The sequence below is a fragment of the Podarcis filfolensis genome, assembly GCF_964270895.1.
Source record: "Podarcis filfolensis genome assembly, chromosome: 15".
Classification (NCBI taxonomy): Eukaryota; Metazoa; Chordata; class Lepidosauria; order Squamata; family Lacertidae; genus Podarcis; species Podarcis filfolensis.
In genome coordinates, this window is record NC_139618.1 from 21,184,681 (window position 1) to 21,204,700 (window position 20,020).

The 20,020-nt window shown below is 41.8% G+C and overlaps 1 protein-coding gene across 1 annotated transcript in view; it reads right to left on the bottom strand.

Moving 5' to 3' along the window:
* The window catches only part of ATP12A (ATPase H+/K+ transporting non-gastric alpha2 subunit), a 25,073-nt gene extending 5,475 nt beyond the window's left edge, over positions 1–19,598 (bottom strand). The window contains exons 1-16 of the mRNA XM_083588404.1: positions 19,330–19,598; positions 15,455–15,595; positions 12,901–12,960; positions 11,959–12,162; positions 11,054–11,167; positions 10,093–10,227; positions 9,101–9,218; positions 7,974–8,242; positions 6,838–7,036; positions 6,608–6,717; positions 5,618–5,752; positions 4,545–4,737; positions 3,504–3,679; positions 2,818–2,954; positions 1,680–1,830; positions 346–514 (exon numbers count right to left, since the gene is read on the bottom strand). Coding sequence (XP_083444530.1) covers positions 346–514; positions 1,680–1,830; positions 2,818–2,954; positions 3,504–3,679; positions 4,545–4,737; positions 5,618–5,752; positions 6,608–6,717; positions 6,838–7,036; positions 7,974–8,242; positions 9,101–9,218; positions 10,093–10,227; positions 11,054–11,167; positions 11,959–12,162; positions 12,901–12,960; positions 15,455–15,595; positions 19,330–19,338 — 2,320 coding nt within the window. The 5' untranslated portion in view covers positions 19,339–19,598. The remainder of the gene's footprint in view (positions 1–345; positions 515–1,679; positions 1,831–2,817; positions 2,955–3,503; positions 3,680–4,544; positions 4,738–5,617; positions 5,753–6,607; positions 6,718–6,837; positions 7,037–7,973; positions 8,243–9,100; positions 9,219–10,092; positions 10,228–11,053; positions 11,168–11,958; positions 12,163–12,900; positions 12,961–15,454; positions 15,596–19,329) is intronic.
* Between the last annotated feature and the right edge of the window lie 422 nt (positions 19,599–20,020).

The window sequence follows — 20,020 nt, forward strand, 5'->3', positions numbered from 1 at the left end:
CTGACAGGACTACGGGAATGCTATGAAAAGTGGTCCAATCTTGCAACAGCTTTCCAACAATCTGAACATTTCTGGGATTGAACATTGCAGTATGAGCTGGGATAGGCTGAGAGGGTATGGGAACCAGAGGGGAATGGAGAACAAGTCTCATGTGTTGTGTAAAGACTGGTGTGAGGCTGTCTCTGTTTATGTTTGTATACATAATCCTCTCCAGATTTGCAAAAACTGTCCCCAAGAGCATCCAAATTCTGCCAATCACCTGTGCATTCATGTGATTCACCTCTCCCCGAACATATGCTGCTTGACTTTTAAGGCTGTTTGTCAGAGCCACAGGCCTCATCTTACCTTCCTCCACTCCAGTAACGATAGAAGCAAAATTGTCATCCAGCAAAACCATGTCAGCTGCATTCTTCGCTGCATCAGAGCCAGCAATGCCCATAGCAATTCCTATGTCAGCTTTCTTCAGAGCTGGGGAATCGTTGACACCATCTCCAGTCACGGCAACCACTGCGTCCTTGAGAACATAGGAACCACAGGAGGTTATAGAAACTGTGCCCACAGCCCTGCCCTTGCTTGACTTCTGCTATGTTGAACTTCCTAAATACAGTGTCGAGGTCTGTGTACAGTTACTCTGAACAATAATGTTGCTCTTTCAAAAACAACTTGATGGAAGGATCTGGGTGGGCAGCTCAGAAGGCACAGCCATTCCAGCGACTGAGCAAAAATATAAATACTAGTTGCACAAGCGTCCCTCTGACCTTGCCTTGTAAAGTTCTCTTATTCCTGCCTGTGTTGCTTCCAGGAATGAAGCCAGACGTCAATTCCTATTCTGTCTTTTGTGAGAAATTGTGCCATTTCTTGTTGCAATTTGGTTGTGGGTATTTGTATAGGGCAAAATTTCAACTGCCCAGACATCCAGAGCACAACCAATATATTCAGATAATCAAGGCTTATTTGCTTGCTTACATTATGCAGTCAAGACATGATTTGCAGCATTGGGAATTTCAGATAACCAAGAATTCAGATACTACAAAATTTGCAGTATCAAGGGATCCCCTTCCCTTCAGCTCTTTTAATGCCAATCTGTTACTGTGGCATTTTGCTTCTTGCTAGCATAGATTGGATTTATGCAGAAAGCTAAATATGCTGATTGGCCAAATCCATATCTGCTCGGTGAGATTTATGCAACCAAGCGTCCTTATTAGGAAAGGTCAGAGCGTCTAAGTGTAAGGGAATTTAGAGTATCGTGAGCTGAATTAAGCAGAGAGAAAACCCGGAAAACCTGATTAAGGCAAATGCTGGGGATCTTGTTCTCGGGGGACTTAGTGCATTGAGACTCGTTATAAATAATACTGTGCCTAAGAGCTTATAGGCTCTGGTAACTAAATATAGAGCATGCATACAGCACACTTCCTTTTTTTCTACTGTTCATCCTTTAGAAAGCTAAATATTACTTTGGATGTGGGTGTTAATGAACGGCAAAATAGAGAAAAAATATTTGTGCCTTTTAAATATAGGACTTTGTTTGTTTCCATGCAGGATTGAAACTAGGGAGCTGTATTTTCTAATTTTTTGTTGTTATATATGTTTTCCACTGAGAAGTGTTCCAGGGGAAGATCATGCGGATGCAACCTTTTGGTACCAAAAGTACATCTTCTGTTCTCGCCAGAGTCACTCACCTGCCTTTGGCAGCCCTCCACGATGATTAGTTTCTGCTGGGGTGAAGTTCGGGCAAAGACTATCTCTGAGTGGTTGCGCAGGATGTCGTCCAGCTGTTCTGAAGTCATGTCTTTCAGCTCCATGCCATTAACTACAGCAGCTCTGGCATCGCTGCAAAAACCAGAGGCAATTTCAATTAAAGTTGCTGCAGCCCCGAGTTGAAAAATGGCATGCGTACATATCTTACTAAATCTAAACTGGTGTGTTAGGGAACAGCGAAAAGCTCATTTATTCAAATTAGAACACAGCATAGGAAGGAAACCTCACTCCTGAAAAATGAGGTACAGTAGGTGGCCACTGACTGGTCTGGGAGTATTCAAATGGGACAAGTGGATAGATTGTTCAAAGTCTGGGATGGGGAACCTTTTTCAGCCTGAGGGCCACTTTCCCTTCTAGGCAACATCTCAGGGGCCACTTGCTAGTGGTGGGTGGGGCCAGAGACAAAAGTGAGTGGAGCAGCAAATGTCAAGTTTACATTTGTATGGTAGGCTAACTTCTACATATTCACACACCCTTCTCTGCCCTCCATCCAAGCATGAGGCATTACCAAACACATCCCAGACAGGCAAAGACACTCAATGGAGGTGCAAAGTGGGGCAGATGAGATGGTCCAGGGAGAGGGTGTGTGTGGCTATGAAGGGTGTGGTGTGTGGGTCTGGTCCTAAGGACCACATAGAGAGGCTTGAATGGCTGTGTTTGACCCTTAGGTCTGAGGCTCCCCACCCCTGTTCTGAGTTATACCATCGACTGTGCATTAAAAACAGAGTAGCATGAGAACATGGGAATAGCCTGCTGGATCAAGAATGTGACCTATCCAGTCCAGCATCCTTTTCTCACAGTGGTGAACCAGATGCCTGTGGGAAACTCTCAAGCAGGACATGAGCACAAGAGCACCTCTCCCCTTCTGTGGTTTCCAGCAACTGCTATTCAGAAGCATTATTGCCTCCAGCTGTGGAGGCAGGGCATGGCCATTGTGACTAGCAGCCATCAATAGCCTTTCCAATTCTCTTTTAAAGCCATTCAAGATGGCAACCACCACAGCCATAGGAACATAGTGTGACGTATTAAGAAGACAGAGAGGGTCTATGCCATCCTTACCTTCTGTTCACCTGCTCCACGGGAATTTTGAGGCGCTGGGCAATGTCTTCCACCGTCTCGCTGGTGGCTGAAATGATGCCTACGCTTTTGGCAATGGCTTTGGCTGTGATTGGATGATCACCAGTGACCATGATCACCTGGGGGGGGGGGGGGAAAGGACAAATAAGCAGGATTCATTGTCAGAAGGAGCCGAATTAAAGATACGGCTTGTAGCATCTGCCATGGTTCTTTAACCACTCCAAAAAACTGTGTGCATTGCAGAGGGTTGGACTAGATGGCCCTAAGAGTCCCTTCCAACATGCAATTCTATGACCAGCAATGAAGAGATAGAAACATCTGAATGAAATATACCCACTGCTTGTACATAAAGATTTTGCATGGATATTCTCTTTCAGAAATGTATGCATATATCTGCTAATGTGCATTGACATTGCATACACCCTTAATTTCTTTTTAACTTACTATACATTTGGGTGGGGCCTTTTTTAGCACAAACTCACCAGAACTCAGTTCTGGCACCTCTCAGGTGGGTGCCATTACCATTATAAGAGAACAAGGGAGGCGTTCATGGCAAGTTCCAGCACCTGAGTCTATTTCTAGAAAAATAGCACTGCATTGGGGGGGAAGTGCCACAGACATTTTGGCAATCCAGCATTTCCAACGGTGCTGGTTTTTGCAAAGCCTACCTTGATCCCTGCACTCCGACATTTGATGACAGCGTCTGGCACAGTGGATCGAGGGGGGTCAATCATTGACAAGAGCCCCACAAAGCAAAGATTGGAAGTGGGGAAGTTCATGGAGTCAGTGTCAAATGGATAGGTGTCTGGAAATTCCTCCTCTGGCAGGTACAAGTGACAGAAGCCTAGAGTTGAAAATAATAAACAGCAACAACAAAATAATTAAGCAGAGGAAGCGAGAGGGGAGAAAGGACAAACCATCCTATGATAACTAAAGGATTTTATTAGGTCTAATTGACCATCAAATGATCATTATCCTGTCTCTTTAAATAGATTGCCAGCTGTCAAAACAATGGGAGTTACTGATGAGAAAGCAAGTTAAAGCCATTGTGTTTCCTAACTAGCTATCTTATTTACTGTGTCATGGATAGTAGCTAACACAGCAATGCATGCAAGGAATGCATATGAAAAACCATTAATTAGAATTTATAGTAGGAAGATGTATAGGTTCTAAGCTTTCACTTCAAGAAGCAATCACTAGGAGGACAAATAGCAGGTTTAGTCCCTACCCTATGGGTAGGCAAACTAAAGCCAGGGGGCCGGATCTGGCCCAATCGCCTTCTAAATCCAGCCTGCGGACGGTCTGGGAATCAGCATGTTTTTACATGAGTAGAATGCGTCCTTTTATTTAAAATGCATCTCTGGGTTATTTGTGGGGCATAGGAATTCATTCATATTTTTTTTTCAAAATATAGTCCGGCCCCCCACAAGATCTGAGGGACAGTGGACAGGTCCCCTGCTGAAAGTTTGCTGCCCCCTGTATCAAACTCAAGAAAATGCACCAAGCCAACCACAGTTTATGGATCACTTCCCATGCTCGTTTAGCACATTCTCATAACTAAATGCCACCAAGCAGAATGGCCAAAGAGTTGGGGTTGCTTCTCTAGTATCACTGTAGTTCCAATCCCCCAACCCCCTGGATTGTTGCGCTTAACGCTTTGCCTGCTGCACAGCTCTCTGCACATGTTGTTTTGCAAGTGTTCGGCTCACCTAGGACTCTCTCCCCCATTCCTCCCAGCGCCATGTAAGCCGTCTGGAACGCCTCTTTTCTCTCTGCATCCAGTGGCTCCTCTTTTCCATTAATCATGATGGTGCTGCACTTCTCCAGAATCCTTTCGGGTGCCCCTTTCATCACCAGCAGGAAGCGTTTATCATTGGGATCGTCAGTCTCGTGGATGGAAAGCTTGAACGCAATGCAAATACAACCGTTGAAACAAGTGCCTGGGTCTAATCCTGCCTTTTGAACTTAATGCTCCCAGAGGAAGAATGGCATGGGGGGGGGGATTGTACTGATCTGATAACCGAAGGTGGATGTCAGATATAATTCTAGACTGTGTTCACATGGCAATTTATTCTGTTTCCCTGACATTTCCCTTACTGGTAATCTCTGCTGTATATTTGAGCTTTCTCACAAAATAAAAGCCACTCCCAGAAAAACAGTGGAATATAGCACTGGTTTCGTGCTCAACTCCATGTTATTTCCAAATCTATTTTTTTCTGGAAACATTTAACATGGCAATGAGTGCTCAACTTGAGCTATATTCTGCTATATTTCTTGAAATGCCTTTATGTTGCGAAAGCCCAAACATAATGCAGAAATTAACAGTTAAGAAAACATCGGGTAAATGAAATAAACCCTCATATGAATTTAGCCCTAGTCTATGACAGCCTTCCTATAGTAAATATTCTACCAAGCTTTAAACTACAGTTGTTTAAATATGGCCCATCTTCACAATGTTGAATATGTTCAATGCAGTTGTTATTTCTGCTGTGTAGAACAGCAATCACAAAAAACCACTTCAGAAGAACAAGAGATTTTGTGCTGATTAGCCTCTGGGATTGCCACTGGAGTTTACATCTTATTTTTGAACATACACTGAATTATGTGAAATTAATAACACACTTCTACTTGAGTATTGCAGCAATGTTTTTTTCCACCACAGACACAAATTCATCAGACTGGTCCTTCCAGTTTTCAGGTTTTATCTTGATAGCTCATGGGGCACAACATTTTCTCTTAACAGCTCTTAAGAGACCAGTCTCTTCTCAGACATACAACTTACCTGGAACTTGTTAGTAGAATTAAAGGGAATCTCAGTCACTTTCCTATTTCTTTTCCGGATGTCCATTATATTGCCCATAACAACTTCGGAGAACTTCAGCAGAGCTGTTTCTGAGGCGTCTCCAACCACGATTCTCTGGGGGGCATTTTTGAAAATTCAGTTCAGCAAAAGTGTTGCTCAGTGTCATTCAACTAACCAATAGACATTACTTAGGTCACTTTGTGTTATATAGCTTGCTCCTCTGATTGCATTCTACAGCATTGTAGCAAAGTACTATCATATTTACATAAAAAGAACAATAATTGGGCAAGATTGCTATAATCATCCTTCTCCTCAGGGACTCATGCATGCAAATAAAAGCTGAGATTCTTGAGAATCTCAGAAGAGAGTGAGTTAGTGGCTGTAATCCATGAGAGATCTATAGCTGTAATGTATTCTAAATTGTCTCTTAATATTGTTGTTATAGTAGAGAAATTTCTAATCTTTTTATGGATCTTCTTGAGCAATATGACACTAAGTATTTATGTTCTTGGTTTAAAACTAATTGTTGTCAGTAAAATAAAATAACTTGATGGTTGAGTCCTCATGCTCTACCTGTAGATTAATTATCTCAACAAATGCATTGTATGAGAATTCTCATCTCAGACCTTTGACTGGAGTATGAACTGTTTTTAAAATAGAGAAAATGCTTTTGATCCAGCTGTTTACATTATTGAAATCACACATAAAGAATGAGAGCGCAATGTGGTATGTTTGCTTGGACCGAAGGCCTGTTTATTGCTTGTAAATTAAATGCCTGAAAGTTCTTGTGCTAGCCTGTTTTCTCCCAATAGTGGTGTCACCATACCTATTTCTGTCACTTTAGAAGGAAACAGAACAGGGCAGATGCTATATGCAACTTACAATAAAACATCTGTTTCCAGATGAAAACCCTGTAAACCCACCAGACAATCCTCTTAAGAAAGCAGCTCTCATTAAAGTAGTAAATACCTTCATGATAGGTTCACTGTCCTGTCCTGGTCTGAATTCTGCCCGATTGCAAAGGGCTACAATTCTTGACAACGCCGTCCATGTGCCAGATGTTTGGTCAAAAGTCTGGGCTGGAAAGAAAGTGGTAAAAATTATATAACGTTTCAGCAGACAGTTGCCCCACATTCTAAAATAGGAAGCAATCATGTTGTTACTCCTCCCATTCCAAAGCCTCTTGACTGATTATTTACTTGTTTGATTTTCACTGGTGTCAGCGGAGAAGATCTCATTGTCAAACCAAAGGTGGGCAACTGTCATCCTGTTCTGCGTAAGGGTCCCGGTCTTGTCAGAGCAGATGACGGAGGTAGAGCCCAGTGTCTCAACAGCTTCCAGGTTCTTTACCAGACAATTCTTCTTGGCCATTCTCTTCGCAGTTAAAGACAAAGCTACCTAAAAATGTGGGAGAAAGCACAGCACTTTAATAGTTGAGATAAATAAAAGCAGAGAAGCATTTCATACAGTTCCATACAAAGGATGACGGTAGGCTTCTCTTCCTGCTAATCCCGCCTGTACATATTTTATTCTTGATCACACCCATGCACATATCAGTTCAGCAATGCTGGCATCTGCAGAATTACTAAACATGGATGAGAAGCTCAGAACCTGACATTTTATTTAGCAAGTGTTGATCTGCTTTTATCTCAACAAGCAGGAGGATCTAATGTACTCATGCCCTGCTTATGGGCTTGCCATAGGCACCTGGTTGGCCACTATAAGAACAGAATACTAGGCCAGATGGTCCTCATTCAACAGAGCTTTTCTTACACTCTTATCATGTAACAGTAGTATGTCCAAGGGGCCCACTCTTACATGAATAACACTGCTAGATGATTTCCTCACATGTACAGTATCCATCAGAAAAATACAACGCATAAGTACATAATACAACACAAAGGAGCATAAGTAGAGCCTGCTGGATCAGGCCAACAGCCCATCTAATCCAGCATCCTAGTAAGATTCATCAGTAGCAGATCCAGAAAAAAGGCATTCACAAGTATTTTGAATGGATATTAAAATAGAGACAAAACAAAGAAATGCAACAAATTAGCCGAAAATATTGAGAGGTGATCAATATATAACCAAAGAGACTCAGAATAAGTTGTGGGTTTAGACAATGGAGGTGTTTTTATCCAGGAACCCAAAGTCACTCTCCACCATTGTTCCAATACATAGTGCCAGCATTGCCCATTAATAATTATTCACCCCTTTTTAATAATGTGTTGGAGAGGTAGAGGTCCTATGCACCCCGTTTTCAGTAGCATGTACTGTCATGAATTGTTATGCATGAGTACAAAGATACTGGTGGCTGTTGTGAGCCAGTACTTACAGTGACTGTGGCTAGCAGCCCTTCGGGGACATTGGCCACAATAATGCCAATGAGGAAGATGATGGCCTTCATGACAGTGTACTTCATGGAGACAGAAATGATGAAGAAAACCACCCCTATGGATATAGCGACAGCAGCCACAATATGGACAAAGTGCTCTATCTCGATAGCAATAGGCGTCTTCTCATTCCCAACACCAGAAGCCAGTGAAGCAATGCGTCCAATGATGGTGTTGTCACCTGTGTTGATGACCATGCCAGTAGCAGTTCCTAAGGAGAAAGTAAAATATTGATTATCAACAAACAAAATAATTTTTATTCATTTGAACACCAATGCCATTAAAAAAAACAAAAAAATAATTGTACCCCCCCAAACTTTCCAGTTAATACTCCTGACTCTTTTTGATAATCCCCTCTTCTACTCTCCTTGATGTCTTAGTTCAATCAAAAATATAGCTTTTTTTCTTTGGGGAGGTCAAATGCTGCTTGGATTTCTGACTAAAGAAGACAATGTGGGCATGTGTGTGTCATATTTTAAAATAAAATCATTGATTTGATCCAAATTTTCTTTCCATGAACAGTTTACGTTATTGGAGCAGGGCTTTCCCACCTCACCATTCCTTCTGCAGGGAATTTCCTTTAGAAGACCAGGAGATGATTGGTGTAGGATATGGTTGTGGGGGTTGCATTGCAGGTGTGAATGGATAAGCCAATGTTAGGACCCAAGACAATGTTTTTACGTTGTACACCAGCGCCACATAACTGCATATTTGGAGGGTAATGTTAGCATGTTGTTGTTAGTATTAATAGGGCACCATCAATGTACACAGTTCTTTCCAGGATGTCAACCTGAACTTGCTCCCTTCCCCAGAGATCTTACAATCTAAAATTCAACAAATGGGGAGATAAGAAAGGAAAGTCAAGAAAACGGTCTTAATAGAGTATGCCCATGCTTTGCATTATACACATAGGCTTAGTTTCAGAAGGTGATGAGGACTAAATGGTGGAATATCAGAAGGAATGAGAAAATATTGATGTTAACTCCTGCTGAGGTAGCTTTTACATAGGCACAAAATATGTGGAATTTGGATGGAATGGCACCACTGGGGGAGCCACTTAAATACGTACCTTCCAAGCAGGTTGTGGAATAGAAAGCAATGTTTTTGGTCTCCAGTGGGTTTTCATGAGTGTATTCACAGGAGCGAGATTGTGGCTCTGACTCTCCAGTGAGGGAAGAATTATCCACCTGTGGATCAGTCACAAATATTCACATCATCACATTATTATTGTAGTAATAATAATAGTGGTAGTGCCCATGGCTATCATCACTGCAAAGGCAACAGGGACACTTATGATAACTGAATCACCAATAGAGTTCAACTGCAACAAGTCACTTAAAGACTTACAGGTGAGGAAGCTGTGACCCTCCAGATGCTGAACTACAACTCCCATACTAGCTGATAGGAGTCAGAGTCCAACAACATCAGGAGGACCACGTATTTCTCATCCCTATCCCTTTGTTCTGGGACTCATGCAGGATCTCATCCATAATACCTTTTTCACATGAGGATGAATATGCAAATTATTAATTCATAGACAATTTGCATCCATAAAGAACAGACTGATTTTAGGTTTATTGACCTGGTAAGAAATCCCAGATGTGTTCGCCACGCATCCTATTCACCTAACATTGTTAGATTAAGGTGTATTCACTGCAAAATGGGGATGATAGCAAGCATATAATACATTACTCATTATGCAGCAGCTTTTCCCGCTGCCCCCCTTTAATTTATTCTGCCTGGGATTTACCGACTGACACGTAAGGAAAACCAAACTTTAAGTAAATGATGATGCTGTTATCACAATCACTGCAAGATTGCGTAAACAACCCATATAACGAACAGTGATTATTGCCATAATTTTAATGATCAAGCTCTTTGTGGGAGGACAATTTCTCATACAAATTCAAAAGGAGTGTCTAATTTTAGACTCTTTTTCACTTTGCTGTTGAGTTATCCTTTCTTTGAACATGCCTCTTCATGTCCCTGGTCTGTTGAAAGAAGCTGGGTTTTCTCTTTCGCTTTTCTTTGGCTCAAAACTGGGTTTTCTTTTGTTCCTACCTTACAGCCCTGACTGGTGATGATCCGGATGTCGGCTGGTATCCTGTCTCCACCTTTGATTTCCACAATGTCACCCACTACCAGTTCTTCTGCCGAAATGTCTTTTTTCTCTGCATCTCTGAGGACAAGGGCTCGCTGGTAAGAAAAAAACAAAATGAAACAGATAAAGTCGGGTGGAACTCTTAGACTGATTATTGTACACATGCAATTGCTTTAATATATTCAGTGGTGTGAGCTACTTGGAGATCTGCATATGGTAACTAGGAGCAGGATTCAATTAAACAATTGTGCTAGCAGGAGCCAGCACATAGACTCCTCCAAATGCAATGGGGCTTCTCTCCCCACTTTGCCCCCCCAAAAAACAGCTGGGGGTGTGTCTGGAGAACGTCCAGAGCAGTCCACAAGAGAAGGAGAGGGGAGATCTTTCCATTAGGCAACCTGAAATATTTGTGCTGACAACACAAGAGGAAGAGTGTGATGCCTGCTTCCAACCTATATGTCCTACTTTACACTGAAGTCTTCTGCATGGAAGACTATCCAGAAGACATTCCCTCTTTGATGGGCTGTCTGATCTAAGTCAGGTTTGAAGATTAAAAACTCCAGGAAGGAAGAGTGGAGCTTGAAGATGCCCTTTGACATTTAAGCAGCTGAACAGCAGCAGGCTGAGCAGGCACGCAGAGGACCTAGTCAAAGTTTTTGCTGCTATGCTGGTATTGTTTTCCCATTAAAATTATGGTAATACTTTCTAATTTTTCATCTATATGCATTTTATGGAAACCTGTGTTCTCTTTTGTCCCCCTTGTTGGGGTCATGCATTTCCTCTCTTTAAGCAATGTGGCCACCCTAATTCTACCATTTTGTCTGCACATTGGTATGTTCTTTAATATGGTGGCAAATACTCTTTACAATGACTACCTGGTTTTTAAATAAACTGATATTCTGAGCACTACCTAAGACTCACCTGTGGGATCATTTTACCAAAGCTGGCCATGATGTTCGTGCTTTTAGCTTCTTGATAATAAGCAAACATCCCAGTGAGGACAACCACCAGCGCAAGGACCACTCCCAGGTAGAGCTGAATGGTGAAAAGATGATTCAAGTTAGCTTAAAAACAACAACACTTTTACCATTTCCCACTTGGTGCAAAATAATTTTGTAACTGCACTCAAGAAGCTGTGTGAATGAACTTGTTGAAACAGCAAGGAGAAGAGCAATACCTAGCATATTATCAGCGAAATGCCTCAGAGATTTATAGGCAAGACTTATTGCACAAACATATAGCTGAATGACAACAGGTGGTCTTCATGGTCTGCACCAGGTCATTCAATTCTGACCAAGATACATTGGTTTAGAAATTGTTCATACAATTGCCAAAGCTTATATAAGAATTTCAGACAGTTATTTAATCAGGAATGTGAAAGTGTGTTTTTTCTTAATTTTTGCAATGGTTTTCCATTGGGGGGAGGAACGGTCCCCTACCATTGGGTGGAATGAGACTTAAGTGTCATGGAGGGGCGGTAAGTTGTTAATTTATTATGGTTTGTTCGGTTTTTCGCATTTTTTTCCAAGGTGGCATATACATGGCTCTCTCTTTCTCCTCATTTAATCCCCACAGCAACCCTGTGAGATAGATTAGACTGAGAGGAAGCGATCGGGCCGAGGTCAACCAATGAGCTTCATGGCTGAGTCAGCATTTGAACCAGAGTCTCCCAGGTCTGAGTCTGGCACTTGTAGGATTTCCGCCTCAGGTGCCCAAATTCCTTGAGTGGCCTTGGGTACCATGCTCCTTGACTTGGGGGTAAAGAGAACCGTGGGTGACACCCATGAGAATTACATAAAGCACAATAAACCTGCAATAATACTTACATTGTTAAATGCCCCGGCATCATGATGAAGATACTGAATCCCGAAGGCAATCCAGCAGAGTATAGCTCCAATCCACAAGAGGATGGAAAACCCTCCTACCATCTGCTTGAGAAACTTGATGATTTCAGGAGTAGATTTAGGAGGAGTAAGTGCATTGGGGCCATCTCGGGCCAGAACCTCTGCAGCTCTTGAGCTTGGAAGACCCTGTAGGGGAGACAAAGCGCATAGTTGGGATTAGGGATGGAAGAGGATCTTCTGCTCTGCCAACTTTTTGCAGCAGATCTGACACTCCCAAACATGCTTGTCGTTGGAAACACATTACACACTTCCCCAGGTTTTGCAATGCAGGAAAGGGAGCAAAGAAATGTGTGTTTTGCATTAAAAGTATGTATAAAATGCAACATTTTTTCAGAAAATAAAAAGCATCTGTGTACAAATTCTGACAAAACACAGACTCTTTGTGCCTTCATTAATACACACACACACACAAAGGTACTAAATGGGCATTTGAATGAGTGCCAGCAGAACTGAAAAGGGGAGGCATTATTAGGTCATTCAGTCCATTCTTAGTTTAAATTAGAAATCCTGAAAGAGCACAGCCTATGTTCAAAAGTGAATTTTAAGTCCCATAATTTATAAAAAAACAACAACTTGACAAAATGGTTGATGTACCCAGGAGTCTAAATGTTAAAGGCTACTTAAATTTATGCCCTGCTCCATCCTGAAGACTAAAACCAGATAATTACAGCTGATGGTTGCAATATACCCCATGAAGCATGCAACTGTGCAAATACTATTGATGCAAACACACCAATACTCTTCCCAGAAATAGCACAAATACTGTTTCCAGCACCATGCTTGAATTAAGTGAATTATAATGCTTGCTGCCTACTTATATGTGGGTGTGTTGTTGATGACTGCCGCTTGCCCATATTCACTTACTTTGGTGATGCTTGTGCCATATTTATCTTCTAGTTCTTCAATGCTGAGTTTGTGATCATCCTAAAGCAGCAAAAAAAGAGAGATTAACAAGCTTTGCTTTTTTAAAGAACAGCACGGAGCTTTCAGAAATTGTATGCCACAGTCAACACACTCTAACTGTATCTGCACATTGGAACATTCAGACACTGGGTGCAGCTTAAGCTTTTTGAAACACAGCAAATAATTTTTTTCTAGTCTTATTAAAACTCTTCAGCTTAATATGAAATTCTGCTGTGCTTTTTGCCCATGCAGCAACCTTTGAGTTCATCTTGAGTTTTGCTTTAGGAAAAATTCAGTGGAAGTCTAGCTGTACTGCTTGCTCAATATGAGCTGGCTGATAACTTGTCACTCTTCCTGTTCAGATGTATCAAGAGAAGAAGATCCATAGTTAATCTGTGATTGATTGATTTTTTAATACATACTTGTAAACCTATGTGGAGCTGTTGGCTTAAAGAGGCATTGCATTTGAGGACAATGGCCCCATTTGCATCTTTAAGATTTAACGCCATCCAGTTAGTTGTGGAATGTAAGGAAAACCATTGGATTAGCAAATCTGAAAGGATATCTTTTTATCTAAGCATCTCAAACAGCTGATTGTACAATCTTTTCTTGGAAAGCACTAAACGAGAGCCACAGTTGTTATTGTTTTTTGTAGGCAGCTAGCTGAGTGCTCCTCCATTGTTTTTGTACAACATAATGTGTCACAGGGATTAAGGAAGACTTCTTAATAAATCTAGCTATGACTTAACTGTGGGGCAAGTCATTGCTCAGTGCTTCAGCACATCATTCAGATCGCATGACTAATCCCTGAGATATACAGGGATGAAATTAGAAAGCTGCCTTACACCGAGTCAGATCACTGGTTCATCTAGTTCAGTACTGTCTGCGCTGACTAGCAGGGATTCTCCTGGGTTTCAAGCAAGGGGACATTCCTAGCCCTACCTGGAGATGCTGGGAATTCGGCTTAGGGTCTTTTGCATGCAAAGCACATGCTCCACCACTGAGCTATGGCCCTTCCCCAAATGGCATTTAGCATGACTGGGGGAAAACCAATGCTTACAAATCACAGCAGATGCTGCACTAGAGGTACATCATCATACCCACACACACCCCCAATGCAGTGAAACTTACAGCATCACATGGATTGACACAAGCACAATGAAAATGTTTCACACAGGTATGTACTTGTAATGGAAGAACTTTGGCACTGGTGCATCAGGAGCTAAAGGTCAGGGTAAGAATCATGTATGTTGTTATGTATGTGACATATGTCACGTATATGACATGGCATTCACCCTCTTCTGATAAATAAGAGGTTCAAAGCATTAGTATGAAAAGTCAGGAGAGCTGAAACCAAGAACTGACATCTCTTCCGACTTGCTTCACTTTTCGAGTAAATGGTATTGGCCTTCTGATTAAATCTTGGGTGTAGCTTAACAAGACGGGACTTGGCATGAAGGAAGAAGAAAAGCAGAGATTCCACTGATAATTTCTCCATAGCAGAAGGAAGAGGAGGGATTGCACAGCTTTTTCAGAGACAAACAAGACAGTTCCTTGACTGACTGACTTGTTACTTCTATTTGCATTTACATAAATCCATGTGTTATGTACTGAGTTGAATAGGATCCAAACTGCAGCAGTCTGATTGGTCCTAGAACAATAGGATCCAAAAGGCAGCAGTCTGATTGGTCCTAGAACAATAGGATTCAGAATGCAGCAGTCTGATTGGTCTTAGAACAATGCAGCAGTATGATTGGTTGGCAGGAACCACCCAATCATGCTCCAGATAGAAGTGAATCCACAACCTGATTGGCTTACAGTAGAATTCTGGAATTAGCCAATCATGTGCAGCCCATTGTGTAAATAATGTATATAAAGCAGATACTTTGAGGGGACTTTCATTCATTCCTCCTCACCACTATGAGCTGAATAAAGAGCGTGAAATCACTTTGCGACTCTGAGTATATTTCACCATGATATTGTAGTGAGAGGGCCACTGTGCCATTTCCTGATATGCAGATCTAACATGCATGTTGTCTGGGCAGGAAGGGGCTTTTGGCTGTTCTAGTTGAGTGGCCCATTCCTTGTCATACTGATTTCTTTTTCGCTGGGCCACTGTTCTTCTCCTTTTCAACATAGCTTCAGAGCAAGGGAGTGGATCCCTAAAACTCCAGGATCCTCCAGCTGGCTGGAGGTGGCAGCTTAATAAAAGAAGGGTAATGACCCACATTTGCCTACCTAATTGAGATGCAATTAGTCAGTGTTCATAAAATCAGTGTTGAAAGATTAAATGCATTGCTGGTAGAGCAATACAAAACAGCGTGCCTTTGTTGGCCATTGGAGCATGTATTATACATAGGTAATTAAACGATTTCCCATTCAAGACTGAAAGATCTGCACTACAATCTGTCCCAATTTTCCCAAGAAAACTATTGATTAGGACTTTGGTTTCAGCCTATCTGCTCTGTCCCAGGACAGCTTAACAAGGAAGTATGAGCAGCCTGAAGTCACTTACCAAGTCCAACTCTTTCTTCAGGTCCTCGGTGTTCTTCTTTTTCTTATTCCCTTTCAAATCTTTGTACTTTTCATCTCCTTTGTCTGCTTTTTCCAAATCCTTTTCTCCACTGATCTCAATAGAGTAGATGTCAAGCTTTTTCTGAAATGTAAATGAGCAGAGATGGGTTGGGTTAGCATTATGGGTTTGTCATAAGGGGGCAGCAGAAATACCCAACAGACAGGAAGCAGGGGAAGAGGTTACAATTCTACTCCAGTGTTTCAACCTCCCTTCCGATTTAACATGGAGCATTTATAAAATTAATTCTGGAATGCGCAGCTAGCTGAAACTTTTCACTGTCAGCCTTTTTATTATCTGCCTTACTGATATACACAAGTGAACATGTGATGAAGCATAGGCATGCACTCAGATGAGCCCCATTGGGTGCATCAATATGATCTTTGGTGCTATGTTTTAATAATGCACACATCAGTAAACTGGGGGGGGGGGGGAGAAAAAGTAAGAACAAAGGTTAGGAAATAAAAGCTGTGGCAAGCCATGCATATGTTCATAAATCAAAATGGAATTGTGGTACATTCCTATGGCATTGGTGCCTCTCTGAAGAAAAGACCAGGTAATTTGGCTCCTTAATATCCAGAGAGTGTTTGGGACAACATGTTTTTAATAATCTCTTTAAAAAAACAACTTTTCAGATTGTTGCTTTCTAACTGATTTTCTCATTAGTTCCCAGTAGTTCACTGTCGCATGTCTTCCTCCCTCTCAAATAAACATGCACACAAACTTACAAATATTCTGCAGAGCCTGAAATAAGAAATGGTCCAAATTGAAGAAGCAGTCATCTATATTAGAACTGAACTTATTCCACAAAGTCAATAAGCAATGCTTAATAATTTGGATATGTTTAGCCATAAATAATGAGCGACATGAGATTTTAAAATTATCATAATGCTGACCCCTATCTCAGTGAGAAATTCAGAGAGTCAGATTCCAGAGGGGATGCTTTTTTAAGTTTTAAAGTAGAAAATGTCTATGACCAACAGTATAGACATTATTACATATGATAGTTTGGGGGGGGGGTCACCAATGTGGTGCCCCTTCACCTACAGATGCCTTCCCTGGCACCCACAAGACTCCCTTCTTTGTCTGAAATCAGTCTTGAAAGAGGCATGTATTGGTAGCCAATAGAATAGGCTGCAATGTGTGTTCGTTGCCCACAACATTGTTGTTTCAAATCACAAATCTTGGCTACTTCTTAGTATTACCTCTTCCAGATAACTCCTGACTGAGCCATCGACCCAACCCTTCTTGTCAATCTACCCAAGCTATTGGTAGTTGCCCCACCCATTCTATTCTGCAATGGACATTGCCCCACCCATTCCAATTAATTTGGATGTATAGATATGCCATTGTTCTCTGTTACCTCTTTTCCAATAGCTTGCCCTGCTCCAAAGACTGGCTTCCTGTTTTCATCTCAGCTCATCAACTTTTATATACATAGCTTTCCAGATCATAATTGACCCATAAACTGCACGCTGTTCTGTAGAATAGCCAGCTTATTGGCTGACCCCATTCCTTAGCAGATTCTTTGAGGATTACATTACCGAGTTTGTAAGGCATAGTCATACCTGGTGATTGAGGATCAGGTCATAGCTTGCTTATTGGCACAGAGCTAAGCTCAGAACATGTGTGCACTTCAATGTCTTCAGATAAGTTGGTTAGCATACTTTTAGTAACAATATCAAAATATAAATCAAATTGGTTTTTGTTTTCCCAAACCTATGTGTCTATCAGCTAGACCTGTCCTGATTGCTTTATAAACTTAGGGCCCACTCACACCTTGGCTTATTGTGCTTTGTGAGCCCCTCCTTCAATTCCCCCTCATCCAAGTGGCATTCTTCTCCAACTACTGGTGGCCCATACTTTTGCCTCCTCTTAATTCCAGAGATTCTCTATGCTTTGAAAAATGAATACGAGAGCTACAAAATTTGCATGGGGAATCTCCAGATCTAGGGAGGAGGAAGTGTGGGGTAGAAGTAGTTGGAGGAGAACGCCGCATGGGTGAAGGGAAATTTAAGCAGACACAAGGAGTTCACAATCCACATTAAACTGAGGTATGAAAAGGCTCTAAAACTCAGGATTCTCTACCAAATTGGAACTAAAATGACAGCAAAAATTACACAAGTAATTTGATTTTTGCAAGTAAAATTATTCTGTTTGGGTTTTTTTGGCATTCCAGAAACCAGCAAAAACATCGGTATCTGTTTATCCTTAACTGCCATCCTATTTCCATCATTTGAAAGTAATTTTCTGGTGCTGCTCCTTCCCAGCCATTTGACTCTCATCTATTTCTGTTGCTTTCTGACTCTTTCCATGTTGCCTGAGGAATAAAGCTTGCAGACTTGCTGATCTTGGATAGCACCAGTTCTATGTTCTACATCTCCTGGTATACTGTGGGTGCCATTTTGATATTTAGTTAGCAGAGGATAGATCAGGCTTCCCCAAACTCGGCCCTCCAAATGTTTTTGGCCTACAACTCCCATGATCCCTAGGTAGCAGGACCAGTCATCAGGGATGATGGGAACTGTAGTCTCAAAACATCTGGAGGGCTGAGATCGAGGAAGCCTGGGATAGATATCAACAACCTTCTGCACTGTGTGATATTTCGCACTACAGTGGTACCTCAGGTTACATACACTTCAGGTTACAGATGCTTCAGGTTACAAACTCCGCTAACCCAGAGATAGTACCTCGGGTTAAGAACTTTGCTTCACAATGAGAACAGAAATTGCGCAGCATTGGCGCGGCAGCAGTGGGAGGCCCCATTAGCTAAAGTGGTGCTTCAGGTTAAGAACAGTTTCAGGTTAAGAATGGACCTCCAGAACAAATTAAGTTATTAACCCGAGGTACCACTGTATTAAGGTGGGCTTTTTCTGTTTTTGCAATTGATCAACTCAGCTGAATGGCCCTTTAAACCCTATTTGGTATTTTAATCTCTGGAATAATTCATGATGATTCTTTCAACTTGACACCTCATTCCCATTTCTGATAGTTTGATTGTTGCTGGGGGAAACAAATCAGTTTAAGCACTCTTGGTTTTGGAATGCGACATGCAGCAGAATCATATAGATTTACTCAGAAGTAAGTCCTAGTGAGCTCAGGAAAAGGACCAAAGCTCAACATTTGAACATGTGCTTTCCAGATCCCATGGCCAATCCTTAACCCCTCCAGTTAAAAGAGTCAGGTGATGTGAAATGCATCTGTCCTGGAGAGCCACTTGCCAGTCAGAATACAAAATACTGGGCAAGCAGGTGAACAGCTTGAAAACACCAGATTTTCTAGGGTTTCTGGTGCTAAACTGCTATCAGCCTGATCAGCAATCTGTGATAGAAATTCACTAAGAATCCTGTGTATGTGTAGTAAATTACAAATGCACAGAAACCTGTTCCTTTCCTCCCATCCAATTATAAAGGTTAAAGTTCTACACAAAGATGCAGAAGAATTTAATCTCTTACATCTCCATATGAAATAACTTTTCCGTTTGCCACAGAACTAAGACTGCAAGACTCACGTCTACGCAGAAGTAAGTCCTATTGAAGTCCCAGGTAAGTGGGATTAGGATTGCAGCCTAAGGGTTGCCTCCAGTGCTAGTTCTCCTCAAAATAGACTCACTGAAGTTAATGAGCCTATTAATTTCAATGAGTGAGTGGATACATCCCTGACCTTAATCAAGAAATTGTCTTCTCTTCTTAAAAATTTCCCAAAGTATTGGGAAAGAAGAGGACAGGTATATTTCAATTATTAGAAGCCAACTGCTCCCAGAAATGAAGAGAAACCAGCTATGGAATATCTGCTGTCTTTCTCCCTTATTTACTCACCTTCCCCATGGTAGACTTCCTCTTTCTTTGACCTAGTGGAGCAATGGATGTTTCTCAGCCAAATAAATGTACCAAGTGAAGGCTCTTGGGTGAAAAAGTCAAGAGCCAATGAGCTCTGAGAGGGAGCAATGCTGGAACACAAGCTCACAGGGCTTGCAGCCTCCAGGAGAGTTAATGTTAGCTGGCTTCTTGTCCACACTTAAGCATCCTCTAGACAGGACAGGCTCACCTTCCAGAGCCCTGTGGGAAGAGACTGCTGCCTGCTGGCCCTTATGAATGTTGCCAAGCCACACCTCTTTAGCTGTCTGAGGCCAGCCCATTCTCTGCTTCACCAAATAGTAGGTGGAAAAATACCTCAGTAATGGGCATATGAGTTCCAGGTCAGGGCTTCTAATTATGCTTTGGCAATACTTTTTCCTCCACGAGGAAGCAAGGGCAACTTAGCATCTTTTGATCTACTCATGAGCTTCCTTCAAGACATCACTTTGACTCCCTGCTTTGTTCTAAAGGAAATCAATCCCCACACTTCATTGCCTTCCTTTCCAGATGTGCTGGGACTACAAGGAGAGAGGGGAGATGGCTTAAAGTAATTTGTGGACTGTCATAGGTCTGGCAACACCTAGTTGGGCTCATCTGCATCATTGTAATTCAAGATACTTAGAAAATGCTAGGATTCTTTTTGCAGACCTTA